Genomic DNA, 17,367 nt, shown 5'->3' with positions numbered 1-17,367 from the left:
AACACCTGTTTCGTCAGATTCTTGCTCGCAATGGTCTCCAGGGTCGTATTGCTGCCCAGAAACCAGCGCTAAACAAGAGACAGCTAAGAAATGCCAAGGCCCACAGCCTGACGGAAGGTTGGACAGCAGAAAAGTGGCGAAAAATTGATTTTTCAGATGAATCGTCAGTTGAGCTCCATCCCAGGCACCGCCAATATTGTCAACGACCCCCTGAAGACCCAGAAGACAGTCAAATTTGGAGGTGGAAAGATTATGGTTTGGGGTTACATCCAATACGGAGGTGCCGGGGAGATCTGTAAGGCGGATGGTAACACTGACAGTGCCAAATATCAACAGATTCTTGCCTCCCAGTACATTCCCAACTACAAGAGGGGTCAGATTTCAACAGGATGGAGCTCCTTGCCATACCTCAGGTTCCACTATGAAGTTTCTCAGGGGGAAGAAGATCAAGGTCCTTCAGGGATGACCAGCACAGTCTCCAGATATGAATATTATTGAGCATATCTGGGGAAGAATGAAGTAGGAAGCTTGGAGGACCAAGCCGAAGAACTTGGAGGAACTTTACACACAGCCTTCCATGCCATCCCCGACGACTTCATCAACAAGCTCTACGACTCTCTGCCAAACCGGATGGCAACTGTTCTGCAGGCCAAAGGAACCCATACAAGATTAATTTCTTAACTTATAGTCCATGATGAAATACTAGACTGATTTTTCATTTGGTATTTTATTTACTTTTTGAGAAAGATAAAATTTATTGATTATAATTTGATTTGCGACAAGACTTTTGTCCAGGTAGAAACTGGCTTGTTCATCATTATCAAGCAATAAACCTTATAAGCATCTATGAAATTTTTGTTTTGCTAGTATCTAAATAAACTTTAGACACTTATGATCAATTTGTGTTGTTTCCTAACTGTATTAGCTAATTAAGAGTTGGGTAATTAGCAATTGTCACTTTTGTCCACTCATGCGACAAACCTTTGCTTTTAGTGCTTTTACAATGAACGCCTCTCATTCAAACATACACATCAACAGCGACAGTGACAACACCGGGCTGCCATGCAAGGTATCGACCAGCTCGTTGGGAGCTACTGGGGGTTGCCTGACACTTCAACAATGAGTGGATTGAACAAGCAACCCTCCAACTGCAAGACGACAGCTCTTACCTCCTGTGCCAATGTCACCCCGATGTCACCCAAAGTCACACACACTCTCAGATAGGGACGAAGGGGGGATGAAATGAGCAGCTCACCTGGCTGGCGGGAGTCTGTCCCACCACAGACTCGTAAGGGGGGGGTAACTCAGACGGGTAGAGGGTCCCGGGACTGTTGATGGGAACGCCGTAGATGGCACTGAAGGGCGAGTGGGGGAAGTCTAGGTGCAGCCCCCTGAGGGAGAGACACTTACTGTCAACAACCATCAGACCGTAAAGAGATACACTCTCAGACATTAAGTCACAGTGGAGGTACATTTTGGTTCTTCAAGGATCAAATTTCCCAAATGTACCCTGAAAGTAAAGTAATGTTCTCTTTGGGTACACGTAAGTACATTTTCCAAGCAAAAAAAAGGTACAAACGAATTATATATTGCTGGCTAGAAGTAGAATTTTATGTAACCATAGGTACTTTTTAGGCCCTTTTTGGGTCTATTTCTGAGAGAGTAGGGACTTCCATACGTCTGTATCACGGTCACCAGAACGCTACTGTAGTACATCTAACCCAAAAAGACACATATATACACACGCACAGAGCCACACACACACACACACACACACACACACATCCACACACACACAGCCATACACACACACACACAAACACAAGCATTCTTCTGTCTATCCCTACTTTATAGGCAGTAACAGATGTAAGTGCAGGCTTCATGCCACTGAGCTTGACAGGGGCTACACAGGATCTAAGACGAAAGCGCCGCACTCAGCCCTGTACAGCCGCTGCAGGTCAGCCGGGGTCGGGCGTGGCCCAGGGGACCCCACACGGGACGGGCGGAGGCTGGTACCGCACCTCTGCGTCTCCATCCCCGGGGTGCAGGTGTACTCCGGGGGGTAGTAGGGGGGCGGGGGGATGGGCGGGATGAACTCGTCGAAGTCCAGGGTCTGGTGCAGGATGGTGCCGTGGGGGGTCATGCAGTCAGCATTCAGGGAGCGTGACCGGTGAGGCATGAACTGGAGCGCACAGGGAGGAGAGACCAGCACACAGAGACGTGAGGAGAGACCAGCACACAGAGACGTGAGGAGAGACCAGCACACAGAGACATGAGGAGAGACCAGCACACAGAGACATGAGGAGAGACCAGCACACAGGGAGAGAACAGCAGAGACATGAGGAGAGACCAGCACACAGATAAGTGAGGAGAGACCAGCGCACAGAGACATGAGGAGAGACCAGCACACAGGGAGAGAACAGCAGAGACATGAGGAGAGACCAGCACACAGATAAGTGAGGAGAGACCAGCACACAGAGACGTGTGGAGAGACCAGCACACAGAAACGTGAGGAGAGACCAGAACACAGAGACGTGAGGATAGACCAGCACACAGGAAGAGAACACGGGAGATGTGAGGAGAGACCAGCACACAGAGACGTGAGGAGAGACCAGCACACAGGGAGAGAACAGCAGAGACGTGAGGAGAGACCAGGACACAGGGAGAGAACAGCAGAGACATGAGGAGAGACCAGCACACAGAGATGTGAGGAGAGACCAGCACACAGGGAGAGAACGACAGAGACATGAGGAGAGACTAGCACACAGAGATGCGAGGAGAGACCAGCACACAAAGACGTGAGGAGAGACCAGCACAAAGAGATGTAAGGAGAGACCAACACACAGAGACGTGAGGAGAGACCAGCACACAGAGACGTGAGGAGAGACCAGCACACAGAGATTTGAGGAGAGACCAGCACACAGAGATGTGAGGAGAAACCAGCACACAGGGAAAGAACAACAGAGATGTGAGGAGAGACCCGGACAGGGAGGGAGGAGAGGAGTGGAAGGAGAGAGAGAAGAGAGGGCAGAGAGAAGGAAAGGGGTAGAGAGGGAATAGATAACTGTTGAGAAAGAGAGAATAGACTGAAAAAGGCGACAACATTTTTCTTTCTATTTTACTGTAAGTTTTAATGCAACAGACTTAAAAACCAGGAAGAGAGCACTGATGGGTGTGGGCCTTTAAGAACTCAATTTCCCATCAATCAATTGATGTCATCCATGTATTAATGTTAAGAGAACAAAACAGACATTCAACAGTATTCTTATCAATTGTTCTGGAATCATATGCATGTCTCAGAGTTTGCAGTTTTCAATGTCATGCAAAGAACAGACTACAAGACAGAGAGATGAATGGTGTTATGGTCTAAACACAATGCAGAAGGACACATGAACTAAAATAAGTCACAGTGCTAAAACCCATTGTACGAGGTAGATAGACAATGGCAAGCCCCATTTTTCCAGTCACATTAATTTTGGGGGGCTTGGACAAGGGTACATTGTTCCATTGTGCAGCATCTCGGTCTAATTCTCGCAAGACAAGGTTCCCCTGTGTGTCAAATCTACAATCTGGATGGAAAAAGGGAAGGACTATTCATCACCAACCATCAGAGACAGAGAGAAAGAGAAAAGGAGAAAGAGAGAAAGTGAGAGACAGGGGCAGACATTCCTTATCTTTTTCTTGCAGACTAATTTTTTTCTGAATTAAAGTGGGAGTTCAGGCTGAATTTGCAGATTGATTTCACCTTACCTCAGTCACCTGACCTTTCACCTCTGACCTCACAGGGACAGCGAGACACGTTTAATCTCTCCCGGGTCGTGTCCAAATCAGCGCAATTTCCCACTATTGAGCTGAAACCATGCCTGCTAAACCACCAACTGTTTACAAGTAACATGTACCTGTCCAAGATGAAGGACATTTGGCCCCGTTGACACCTATTTCTTCTGTGCTCCTGGTTTCTCCTGTTAACCTCAATTTTGTGAAATGCGTTTTGTGTCTATATTGCCAACACAATCAACTCTCACCCCAGACATAGTGTGTCCAGTAATGAAGTCAAGGGTGGATTTTATGTCAAATTTGACTTTTTGAAAACTGGTTCGCTGAAGTTGTTTACCCCCCAGGAGAAAAAAATAATAATAATAGCATTGTAAACTTTATTTGTTAAATTACATTACATTATTGGCATTTGGCAGACGCTCTTATCCAGAGCGACGTACAGTTGATTGGACTAAGCAGGAGACAATCCTCCCCTGGAGAAATGGAGGGTTAAGGGCCTTGCTCAAGGGCCCAACGGCTGTGTGGATCTTATTGTGGCTACAGTGGGATTAGAACCACCGACCTTTCGTGTCCCAGTCATTTTACCTTAACCACTGCGCTACAGGCCGCCCTATTTCTAGCCATAAAGAAAATAAAAGGTGTAAAAAAGAAATAAATAAGTAAATAAAAATGAAACGGGTGGTAAAAGCAAAAGCGAATGCATTGTGCAGCCCTGCGGGGGCCCTGGCCGCTGTCTGGGGGGAATCTCTGGCGATGACACGCCGTGGCACCCCGCACCGCGAGGCCAGTCTAATCTCCCCCTCTCCACACATCCGCGCTAATATCATCCTGTCCAATCAATCAGCGGCTTCCGCTGGCCCTGCACCCGTTAAACGGGGTGAGATACAATCTGCGGCACCCGCCACAAAACCCCTGGAGCGCGCTCGTACGCGGCGTCACGGGGGCCGCCCTCCCCCTGCGCCAGGGGCCTTCATCACCATCCAAGCCACTGAGTCCGCGGCGTTAAAAAAAAGGCCTGGCTGTTTACCGGCACGGAGGGTGGCTCTGTGTTTATGGTGATTGTGCGGGGGGCTAATGAAGCTCGGCGCTGGGGTCAGGCTCGCCTCCGCGAAACGCTGGTGCTACCCTGCAGATCACCGCCGGCACTGCTGTGTAGCGGTCTCTGTTCAGCGGGTTTGGCGCGGGGGACATCTCCCTCTCAGCGGCCGTGGAAAGGGATACGCTTCTCCACAAACGGAGAAGGGAGAGAAACTCCTTGCATTATTCATTCTTCCTTTCCGCTCCCCGGCCCCACCGTAGCTTTGAGTTGAGAACCTGGAAGAGCCTTCCGCACCAAAGCTGCAGGTATTACTGAGACCTTTGTGGAGAATGCAGCCTCGGCAGCTGCTGGCTGTCATTCAAAACGTGGATACAAACATTTATCAATAAATTATAATATCTGTCATATATGGTAAATTGAAGTGAGATTGCAAGTACCATTCTTTCTGGGGTTTTCTTTTTTATACTTTGAAGTGCTTTTAGATGATCTCCTTAAAGTGTGATATATAAATACTACTATTCATCTTTCCATCATCATCATCATCATCATCACGGTCATCATAATAACCATCATCACCAGTGGTATATGGGGCAGCCTGTAGTCGACTGGTTAAGGTACATGACTGGTTGGTGGACTGTAAGGTTGGTGGTTCAAGCCCTGGTGTAGCCACGATAAGATCCACACAGCTGTTGGGCCCTTGAGCAAGCCCCTTAACCCCACATTGCTCCAGCAGGGATTGGCCCCTGCACCGTCTAATCAACTGTAAGTGGCTTTGGATAAAAGCATCAGCTAAATAGCACATTATTTTAATTATTATTATTATTATTATTATTATTATTATTATTACGTAAGGCGTTGTTACACCGTTTGAAGCCCGAACAGCCCACAGTCACCATAGGCTGCTTGCGAGTGCTCACTGCATAAGGACGGGCCCTTGGAGACGTGCGCACACTCCCTGCATAAGGACCGGCCCTTGGAGACGTGCGCACACTCCCTGCATAAGGATGGGCCCTTGGAGACATGCGCACACTCCCTGCATAAGGACCGGCCCTTGGAGACGTGCTCACACTCCCTGCATAAGGACCGGCCCTTGGAGACGTGCTCACACTCACTCACCATCTGCAGGATGTCAGCAGACACCATCTGCATGCAGCACATGGCAGTGGCCAGGGCACACACGATGGTGGAGATGACATTCAGGGCACAGACGCTGAACAGCAGCTCCTGCAACACAGAGCGGAGGGAGAGAGGAGGAATGAGAGACGGTGAAGGGGAGGAAGAGAGGGAGGAAGAGAAAGGGCGGGTGTGAGGGAGAAAGGGAGGAAGAGAGAGGGCGGGTGTGAAGGAGAGAGTGAGGAGGAGAGAGGGGGAAAGTGAGGGAGAGAGGAGGAGGAATAAGAGAGAAAAGAAGGAGGGAAAGGACAGTGTGAAAGGGGGAGTGAGAGAAAGAAGCAGAAAGGGTGACAGTGAAGGAGAGATGAAGAATACGTGAAGGAGAGAGAGTAAAAGTGAGGGAAAGAGAAGGCAGGAGAGAGGTTGGATGAGTGTAAGGCAGAACTGGAGAAGGTGGGAGGAAACGAGGTTGAAAAGGGTATGGTACGAAGGGGGGATGAGGGAGAAAGAGGGAAAGGGGGCGCGTAATGATAGAGCGAATGAGGCAGGAGGAAAAAATAACATTCATTTTCATTCCCCTTTCTGACAGAAAGTGAAGTCGTTGGAGAAGAAAAAGGAGAGCGTGGGTTTGTTCCTACAAAGGCTTCGGGAGTAAACAGTCACAGACACACACGGCTGCCCGAATATCACCCAACCTCCTGTATCAGGGAGGCCCTGAACTCCTCCAATCCAAACACGGGAGGGAAACGATATTCAATTCCGCGGGGGAACAGCCAGCCTGTTATTTCCAGTAATAAAGGTGGTTTAGAACCAGCGGAGACTTCCCTCACTGCATGGAAATAACCATCGGCTGGGCCCCACGTCACCCCACAGCCTCAAGTCAAATCTCTGCCGGAGGAAAATAAGCTAGTCTGTCTGATCAAACAGAGTCATTTCTGTCACTTCTGTTTTACGCAGTCTTCTGGGAAAACTGTTTTTGTTCTGCGGTTATATTAGCAGTTAAGCCCATTGAAGATGGATCTGCATTAATGGGACACTGTGTCTGGTGGGATGTTGACTGGCTTCTTGCACCGAGGTTAATTTCGGTGGAGAGCAGGGGCACAAGTATCCACCCCACACAGAGCAGCAGCAAGCCAGAATGTGCCATTGGATCAAACATTTTCAAAGTGAAGACCCAAAAGAGCTAAAACAAATTATGCCCTAGTGGGACAGGCTCTTTGAAGATGTTAAAGCAATTCAGCCCAAATGCTAATGATGGATTCAACATGAAACAATCTGAGAGGCAACTATATCTACAGCGCTGACAAAAGTAAGTGCCTCTTCCACACAATTGTTGCAGATTCTTCTACATTTTGAATGAAAAGGACATTTAATCATCACATTAGCCCTAGCACATAACACATTTAGTTAAAGTTATGTGGCGCTGCGAAGAGTAATTTGGGTGCTGTCCACCAGGAGGCAGCACCGGCCCCACTCACAGGTATGTGCACAGCTGTGAGTCATTGCAATCACTGCAGTGTCGGGCTGCGCCCCATTACCTAATTATGAGCCTCGTAAATGAGGCATTTATCAATATCTGATCTTATCTGTTCTTGGGATTTCATGAACTTGTTTAATGTCATTTTTCACAGCTGGTTCTAATGTCAAGTACACAAGAAAACAGGAACGGATAAAATGCCAGGATGTGTTATTGATTTGTTCCTTTTATCGAGGATGCATCGGATGTATTCCTGCCCAACGAGATAGACCTAATGTCCCATAATTCATTGCAAGATGGCAGACGAATGGTGAAGTTTTTACTGTCACCATTTCTGCAGTAACTGGTCATAAAATCTTTCTAAGAATAAAAATGAGATGAGAAATACGTGTTATAATCGCCAAATGGTGGCTCACTTTCGGCATTCAATTAAGCCTCTAACTGAAACATTCATACAACTCGACTCACCTGTCTCATAGAGTCGGCTGACTCTTAAGCGCTAGTTAGATATTTGTGAGTGAACGTGAACGTGGGTAACACATTAGCTAGCAAACAGTTAGTTAGCTAACAGTGGGTGAAAGGGACGTTTTTTTCACTTTTAGGTTTTAATAGGCTGTAATTTGTCTAAAATTTTAAATGAATTACACCCAAAACCATTGTGAAGGAGCTTTACAAAGGAGTTAGACGCACAAGAGGCCGTTAAATGTTCTGCCCTCGCATAACTTCACCCGCAAACTTCCCTCAGGAGGATGAGACGCGGCACCAGAAGGACACGAGCGGGCCTGAAGAAGTGGCGAGCAGAAGTGCCGAAGGGCAGAACCTTTAACGGACCGGACCGCAGCCGTGGTGTCAGGGGCTGGCTGGAGGCCAAAAAATGTATCATTTTTTCCCCCCCTTTTGAATATTTGTGGTTGAGCACTTTTATTTAATGATCAAAGGTACTTCTATTTTTGGGTATTTCTTTAATAAGCGACAGAAAGCCCTTCTTGTGAGTTTGTGTGTCTGTTCACCACATGATGCAGAGACCCTCCCCAGTCCACAGCGCGGTTCAGCCGGCCCGGTCCCACTGCACTGTGGGGGGAGAGGTGCCTGCTGCAGCTGCCTGCTGCATTGCTCTGGTTGTAGCACCAGCACCCCCAGATGCAGGTTTCATCACTCTGGTTTAACTCTCTACACACTACTTTTTTTTTGCCATGCTTTGGATTAAAGGTTGTGTCAAAACATTGTTACAAGACCATTGCGAATCCCTTCCTATCATTGAAAAAGGCTCACTGACATGTTGACTCACCCTCTGCCTGTGTTTATAGTCCTTAAATTCGGGTTTCAAAATATACAGTTGACGGCCTGACACTCTGTACCAAAACATTGTACAGCTGTATAATAATTCAAGCTCATTGGTTGAAAATTGGTTCTAATTACCACAGCCAATGGCGTTTCAACGTCAGCACGTTTACAGAGAAGGGGGTGGGATAAACAGTGTTGTGGTTTGAAGGTGTTTGTTGCTGAGGTTTAAGGTGGTTTGAAAGCATTTGTTCCTCGCTTGACCGTTAGAAGTCCGAAATTACCTATTGTACATTTAAATACAACTTTTTTGCAGTTTTTTCGACTATCAGTTGCTTTGGATAAAAGTGTCAGCTAAATTATTATTATTATTATTATTATTATACAGTATTTGAAGATCAACTTCCTTTCACAGCAGTATAGGTGACTATACAACCTGGTGAAGACTGAGGAGAAGATTCCTATCCTTTGAATCTAGAGACACACACCTGTGTATCCTAGATCAAAACAGCAGAAAGGGAGTTAGAATGACCTAACACAAGGGCCTGTAGGTGTGGATGCACCCGTTCCTCCACTGCCTGCAATGGGATGGAAGGGTTGTGTTCAGCCGCCTTGAGCGAAGCAAGAAAATCTTAACAGAGAAAAAAAAATCAATCCAGATTTGTCCGGGGAGTCATATTCCATACCGATTACTCAAAAAAGAGAAAACATCGATACAAACATTTTCAGCACCGACAAAAACAGACAGGCAACGATGAAGATGTACAACATTTGTTGGATTTCGGGCTTCCACGATACAATAACAAATGCCTCTACTCTTGATTGCATTCAATTACCAAGCTATTCTTTTCCATTCCGGCAGACTTCAAGGTGAGGTAATGAGCTCCTCAGCCATGAAATAATCTTCCTCTCGGGCTCTGAAGCCCATCGAGCGGGTCAAACTTCTGCGCCGGGTTTGATGTGCGAGTGTACGCTGAATAACAAACGCAGGGGAAAGCGGACCGGAGCGGACCGGAGCAGAAACACAGAGGAGAGAACCCAAACTGACGTTTAGAGACAATTCACATCCAGCCTCCCGTCAAAACTCTTGTTTTGAAATATTTAAAACCGGGAGGGCAAGGCACCCCGGATGAATTGGCATGAAATATGCATTCACTGTCTGTTTACATCTGTAGTTAGGGTGAGGCGTCGAATACCACTGTGTCTCTGGCTCTGAAGGGGAGACGCGGTGGAAGAAGTGCACGGTGTTTTGGGGGTCACACCTGAGGCTTTTCTTTCACACAAGACATTCAACAGCCTCCTCCTTCCGGCCGAAAGAGAGAGAACAAAGCCAAACAGACTTCAGATGCAGTAAGTTACTGAGACAAGCAAGGACGTTCCACCTACCGGATCTTTTGAGAGTTGCTTTAACGGGAATGTTTGAGGACTTCCTCAATAATGATTGATAATAATAATCCGATTCAAGGCCCTAGTGTTGGCATTTCAGGCTGCTAAGGGGACTGCCCCACCTTACATACAATCCTTGATCACTCCCTACTCCCCAGCTAGACCACTCCGGTCTGCCAGCTCTGGTCGCGTTATGGTTCCCTCTCTACGTGCACCTGGCGGTCGAGCTGCACGTTCATGCCTGTTTTCCGTTCTGGTTCCTCAGTGGTGGAATGACTTGCCAACCACTGTCAGGACAGCAGAATCCCTCCCCCTATTTTGACGCAGACTAAAAACACACCTTTTCAAACTGTACCTTTGTCCTCCCTCCTGATTTTCCCCGCCCCCCTTTCTGATATCCCTATCCGCCTTGTCTAACCTCAAAAAAAAATAAAAATAAAGAATTGCACTTATGATGACTATATGTTTAGAACAGCACTTCATGTGTATTTTCCTAGTTATGGAGGTGATGCTTTGTCGCTTTGGATTAAAAGCGTCTGCCAAATGAATAAATGTAAATGTAAATGTAATGAAATGGACATAAATTCCAGAGCAGGGCATGAGATTTGGTCTAAAGTGGAATTATTTAATCTTGTATCATGTGCAAGGTCTACACAGCTAAGTCCCTCTCCCGCTCTCGTCTTTGCAGTGGTCTACTGCCTTTTCGTTTCAGTCAATCATTATTTTGTACAGTGCCCGATAGTTTTCCTCACATCCCTTATGGTTATAATTATTTTTATTCCAGGGGGAACAGAGAAATAGGATAAATCCCAGCGGAGCCAATTTTGGGGAAAAACTGGGAAATTATTTATGACCCCTTAAAAAGAAAGAAATCAAGCAGAAGCAGAAAAGTGAGGGCTGCAGAGATGTATGTTAAGGACAAGATGGGGGACAGGGGGACTCAGGTCCTGTGATGTGTGGCGTTGTTTGTAGTTGCTGTTTGTTGTTTGCTGCGTGCGATCCACAAACCCCCCAGAGGGCTTCACCTTCACCCAGTGTGCTGAATTATTCCTCAGAGTGGCCCAGCACTGCCTCGCACACAGCCTTGTGCATAAAACACTCCACATCAATGGACCGCTGAATAATTAATGTAGCGCACAGCCACTTTAAGCCGATACCCAGGTTAAGAATAAATATTTCTTTTGGAAAATAGTTTAATCTCCAAAGATTTTCAGGAGGTACGTGTGGCGCCTTGTGAGTTAAATGCATTTCCGTTATGTCACCACTCCAAACGGCTGGTTTTAATTCAAACGGCTTGTTTAATTGTATTTTCTACATACGGATTGTGCAAATTTATTTGGGGACTGTGCGTCTTGATACTTTCACAGTGTTTCAACTGCTTTGTAATCCATATAGCAATGGAAATGTCATTTTCCACAATATGGGACCTTTAAGGTATGAGAGAATGTTACATCCCCAACTTTGTCCAAAGTGCTGATATGAGCTATAGATCCTTGTCAGGGCAGTAGAGCTTACTGCCCAGTGACTGATTAGTGAGCATCCACGAGCAGCAATTGCTTTGACTTAAAGGTACAATAGATAAGATTTTTGTGTTAAAATATTGTTACAAGACCATTGTAAATCCCTTCCTATCATTGAAAAAGGCTCACTGACTTGTTGACTCAACCTCTGTCTGTGTTTATAGTCCTTAAATTCAGGTTTCAAGATAAACATTTGACGGCCCGACACTCTGTACCAAAACATTGTATAACTGTACAATAATTCAAGCTCATTGGTTGAAAATTGGTTCTAATTGCCATAGCCAATGCCGTTTCAATGTCAGTGTGTTTATAGAGAAGGGGAGGGATAAACAGTGTTGGCTGTTGGATTTTGGCTAACTCCATTAGCCATGCAATACTAATCAGCACATTTTTTTGAATTACGGTATGATTGTAGGCAAGATATTTGTCAGTGCTAAACTGAACTTGTGTCCGTGCAGGCATAGGGCAACTTGCACTTTATTGTAAGCAATAGGTCTGTATTGATTTTTACTTGGTTGAAACTAAAATTATTACTGTGGCTATACTGCCTTTCACTGCTTTGAACATTGAATAATAATAGGCCTATATCGATTTTGTACTGTTTTATGATAACACATAAATTAAATATTTATTTAATATCTTGCATATCTTGCACATCTTGCACATTAATCTTTTTATGAGGATGGAATCGCATTTGTCTGGTCCTTCTACTGAAAAAAACCCCCAATTTTTCTGTCTGATGCAGAAATTGCTTCACTAGGATTTCCTGTTTTAAATCATGTTTTCTAGTGTCAAAGTTTCTTCGCACAGCCCCTTCCAATGACAACATATGTCCAATACCCTTGAACCTGGTGTGTTAACATTACTTTTATGCCATCTTTATGAAACTAGCAATGGGAAACTAGTCTGGGACAGGCTTGGTATGAGACCAGATTAAAAAGCATCAACATTTTTTAAACATTTAATTAACTTCTACACAAAAGTAAAATACTTGTGCAAAGAAAATCTTATCAAGTAATTAAAAGGCTGCTTCCTGTCTAGAGAACCAAATATTTATTTCGATTTTTTTTTAGATTGCTTCCTGAAGATTAATTCAGAGGTGAATGCTTGGGGGATTCAGATACACACCCTTATGAATTGAAATATTCACACATGGGGAGAAAATATCACATGTAAACCGGAAATTTTCACATGTGATCGGGTTTTCATGTCACTGACATTTTATAAGGTGAACTACTGTTTTCGTTCAATTACTGTTTTTGTGTTATGTGAAAACAGAACATGTGACTTGAAAGACTATACTGCTTTTCGGCTCCGATTTTAAGAGGGGGGATCTTTTTATTGTTCACAAGCGTACTCTTCACGTATGGCTTTTCATTACATGTGATTTTTGAACATGTTATTTCGTCCTATGGGCATATAGACCTTTTCAGAGAAGAAGGGAGAAAATTGGACTAAGGAACCGAGAAAGTCATCAGGAAAGAGAGTATGAGACGCCTGCCGTCTATGATATTTCTCTCGAAGGCTGAGGGATATCCTTCCAAGAAAAGAATAAATGAAAGGAAAACATCACAACGGAGGACTGAACCAACACCCGCGCTGAAAGTCTTATCCCACAGTTAGACAGAAAGATTGATCAAAACTCGGAATAACACCCCTGAACGGTACCGTGGACGCAGTAAGAGTGAACATTTTATGTAGGATGGAACACTCCGGCATTGTCAGTAGAGGTCTGCGCTAGCTAGACTCATTTTCTCTTTCTACTACCTCATTGATTTGTTGGCTTTCAACATGGTTCTTGTCTGCACACTTGCAAAATGCCAATACAGATTACTTCACAGTTAACCTACCGTTTGCTCCCCTGTGAGACTGATTCATAAGAATAAAGGGCTGGGTACATTACTTGTTATGTTATGTTCATTTTGTGGTGGCTCTTTTCCAGAGCTAATTATTGTATGGATAAGTGCATTCATTGATTTATACAAGTGGTACTAACAACATTCCCAGACCAGTGAGCATATGAATGCAACTCAACTGTGCTAACCAAGAAGCGAAACAAATCCTGACTATGCACAGATCACAGTAGCATAGCTAATGCGACAGCGCTACCTAAACCATCATCCAGGTTTCCATTTTACCTAGCTTCCAGAACAATCGCAGGAACAAAGGACACCCCGCTAGCTCACTTGGAAGTGCCATCCAAATTATCACCTGGCCCAGAATACCGTGTAATGCAGCACAGAAAAGGCTCGTCAGCAGCACACGCACAGCTGTGTGTAGCGTGATTCACCTGTCAGTGAAGCCTATCCCAAGCGGCCTAACACCAGGGCCACGCCTAGCGCAGACCCAAACAACACTCAGCTGTGTGTAGCGTGATTCACCTGTCAGTGAAGCCTATCCCAAGCGGCCTAACACCAGGGCCACGCCTAGCGCAGACCCAAACAACACTCAGCTGTGTGTAGCGTGATTCACCTGTCAGTGAAGCCTATCCCAAGCGGCCTAACACCAGGGCCACGCCTAGCGCAGACCCAAACAACACTCAGCTGTGTGTAGCGTGATTCACCTGTCAGTGAAGCCTATCCCAAGCGGCCTAACACCAGGGCCACGCCTAGCGCAGACCCAAACAACACTCAGCTGTGTGTAGCGTGATTCACCTGTCAGTGAAGCCTATCCCAAGCGGCCTAACACCAGGGCCACGCCTAGCGCAGACCCAAACAACACTCAGCTGTGTGTAGCGTGATTCACCTGTCAGTGAAGCCTATCCCAAGCGGCCTAACACCAGGGCCACGCCTAGCGCAGACCCAAACAACACTCAGCTGTGTGTAGCGTGATTCACCTGTCAGTGAAGCCTATCCCAAGCGGCCTAACACCAGGGCCACGCCTAGCGCAGACCCAAACAACACTCAGCTGTGTGTAGCGTGATTCACCTGTCAGTGAAGCCTATCCCAAGCGGCCTAACACCAGGGCCACGCCTAGCGCAGACCCAAACAACACTCAGCTGTGTGTAGCGTGATTCACCTGTCAGTGAAGCCTATCCCAAGCGGCCTAACACCAGGGCCATGCCTAGCGCAGACCCAAACAACACTCAGCTGTGTGTAGCGTGATTCACCTGTCAGTGAAGCCTATCCCAAGCGGCCTAACACCAGGGCCACGCCTAGCGCAGACCCAAACAACACTGAGCTGTGGCACGGCTCCACAGTATGCCTCTGTTTCATATTTTTAGCCGGCTGCTTGACACAGCAAAGTGTTACTTGCACAAACATGCTCGCTACATACCGCAAAGGCAGGCTACATACAGTATGATGTGAACTTTTTATATCACTGCAGAAATGTCGGTAGTGTTTTGAAAACTAGGGCAGGAATTCAATAAATTTTCGTCCTTAATTTAGATTAAAAGTAGGAATCTTTCTTCTTCTTCTTCAAAAACACAGTTTGGAAAGTTCAGCATATTATAGTTCTAATAATAATTAGAGATACTACAACTAATTAAACTGTATTTGTGAAGAGAAAGTGAAATGTTTGCATTTACTTGTAAGTCAAAGTTGAGGATTAACAGTGATTGAGTCCCCTTCAAGGTGCTGAGTTGGTGTAATTTGTCTCTATGCAGTGTTTGTATGTATTGCATATGCTGTGTATAGGATATCAACTGCATATATAGTACGTACACCTTTAAAACGTAGTCATTTTCATTTAATAATTCTAGTAATAATTATAGATACTAAAACTAATTAAACTCTGTTTGTGAAGAAAATGGGAAATGTTTGTCTTAGTCACTTAGTCATTTTCATTTAATTGTATGTTTATATATTTAATAATAATTCAATAATACTATAATATGTAGCACCACAGTAGTATTTTTAAAACTAGGGCAGGGATCAAAAAAATGTTTGCCTAACAATTAAAAGTAGGAATCCTTTTTTTTTTTTCTTCAAAAACACAGTTTGGAAAGTTCAGCACATTATAATTCTAGTAATAATTCTAGATACTAAAACTAATTAAACTGTGTTTGTGAAGAAAATGTGAATTGTTTGTAAGTTGTAAGTCAAAGTTAAGGACTAACAGTGATTGAGTAATACTATAATATTCAGCACCACAGCAGCAGTAAAAGTGCCCTTGGCATCAGCTCAGAGATGTATGAAGCTATAAACTGCATCTTTAGAGATAACTACAACACAAAGAAAATAACTCAGAGCAATAGGTCTGGCAGGTTTATAATGGAAATAATATCCCTCAAAAAAGCCAATCTTCCCTCTTCAATGGCTTCATGAACAATACTTTAAATTTATCCCCCAGCCACCTTTTTATTAGACTTTTTCCATTTTCACATGAAAAATCTGTGACACATTTAAGTGCAGCTCACAATTTGCTCCTCAATATACTCTCAGTGAGCACTTTATTAGGTAGACCTGTACACAAGCTTGCTAATGCAAATATTTAATCAGCCAATCATGTGCCAGCATCTAAATGCATAAAAGCATGCAGATGTGGTTCAGCTGTTTTTCAGACAAAATATCAGAACTAACTAATAAATGTGATCTAAGTGACTTTAACCATGGAATGATGGTTGGTGCCAGACAGGGTAGGTTGAGGACCTCAGAAAATTCTGATTTCCTGTGATTTTCATGTATAACAGTCTCTAGAGTTGGTACAGATTGGTGCAAAAAACAAAAAACATCCAGTGAGTAGCAATTCTTCAGGCAAAAACATGCTAATGAAAGAGGTCAGAGGAGAACTGCCAGACTGGTGGAAGCTGACAGTCACACAAATAACCTTGCATTACAATAGTAGTATGCAGAAGAGTATCTCTGAACACAACAAATCTAACCTCTAAGTGGATAGGATACAGCAGCAGAAGATCAATAAGTAAAAGAAGCAGGTCTAATAAATACCTAATAAAGTGCTCACTGAGTGTACATGCACTGATTTTTTTTTGCTTGGCTAAAGTTTGAGAGCAGGATTATAACAGGACTGCTGGAGTGTTGTTGGAGCGCCAACCGCACAAATGTTAAAAATAAACGTTATTAAAAACTAAAAATAAATCCCTTGGCAGTTGGCACCTAGTGGTGAAGGGGGCATTGACAGGGTCCTGGTAACTGTGAAAGTAAAAAACGCAGGACTCCAGGGCTCTGGGTAATGTAGAGGTTTCTTTAAAGCAGCTCTCTTGACATTCGGGAATGTGGATGACGTTGTTTTGTAAAGGGCAGGCTGACACTCAGCAGAGGTGCGGAGGGGAGGCTGATAGCACCAGAGGGAGTCTGGGCATCTCCAGTGTGATCGCACCCAGGCTACACACGCAGAAATAAGGGCACAGAGCTTCTTCTTCAAATCTAATTTTGCCTTCCCGAAATTAGATTAACGAACAAAAAAATCCAATGGCAAGGGGTAACCCCAGCGACAGGCTTTTGTACCTTTTTTGGCACTTATCGTACCTCTTTTTCAGAGGGTGCAGACTCAGTGCAGGAGAGCCCCTATGCAACGGAGCGCCCGCACCAGGTGCGAGGGGGACGATGACCCATGTGACTGGGTCGGCTGATTGGCAGAGGGATAACAGGCAGGTTTCGGCTCTGCTGGGGTATCCATGGTGATGTCACAGCCTCACAGCTAGAGTGTGAAATTCTCAGATGTTCCTCTGCAATGTCACTTTCCACAGTGGTGACAAGCATCGTGAAATACATGCTACCGCTCCTGCGGTGCGGGGGCGGGGGGGAAAGGGAGTTGCCCGAGGTGCGGCTCCTCGTCAAATTCGCCATTTGACATCGCCGGAGCGGCCCGAC

General features: G+C 45.2%; 1 protein-coding gene across 1 annotated transcript in view; it reads right to left on the bottom strand.

The window, feature by feature from the left end:
* fam189a1 (family with sequence similarity 189 member A1) overlaps positions 1-17,367 on the bottom strand; it is a 141,471-nt gene that overhangs the window by 14,825 nt on the left and 109,279 nt on the right. The window contains exons 5-7 of the mRNA XM_061246584.1: positions 5,933-6,040; positions 2,022-2,182; positions 1,256-1,391 (exon numbers count right to left, since the gene is read on the bottom strand). Of these exons, the coding sequence (XP_061102568.1) occupies positions 1,256-1,391; positions 2,022-2,182; positions 5,933-6,040 (405 nt within the window). The remainder of the gene's footprint in view (positions 1-1,255; positions 1,392-2,021; positions 2,183-5,932; positions 6,041-17,367) is intronic.

Source organism: Conger conger, chromosome 6 (assembly GCF_963514075.1).
Source record: "Conger conger chromosome 6, fConCon1.1, whole genome shotgun sequence".
Taxonomy (NCBI): domain Eukaryota; kingdom Metazoa; phylum Chordata; class Actinopteri; order Anguilliformes; family Congridae; genus Conger; species Conger conger.
This window is presented reverse-complemented; position numbering and strand designations above follow the sequence as displayed.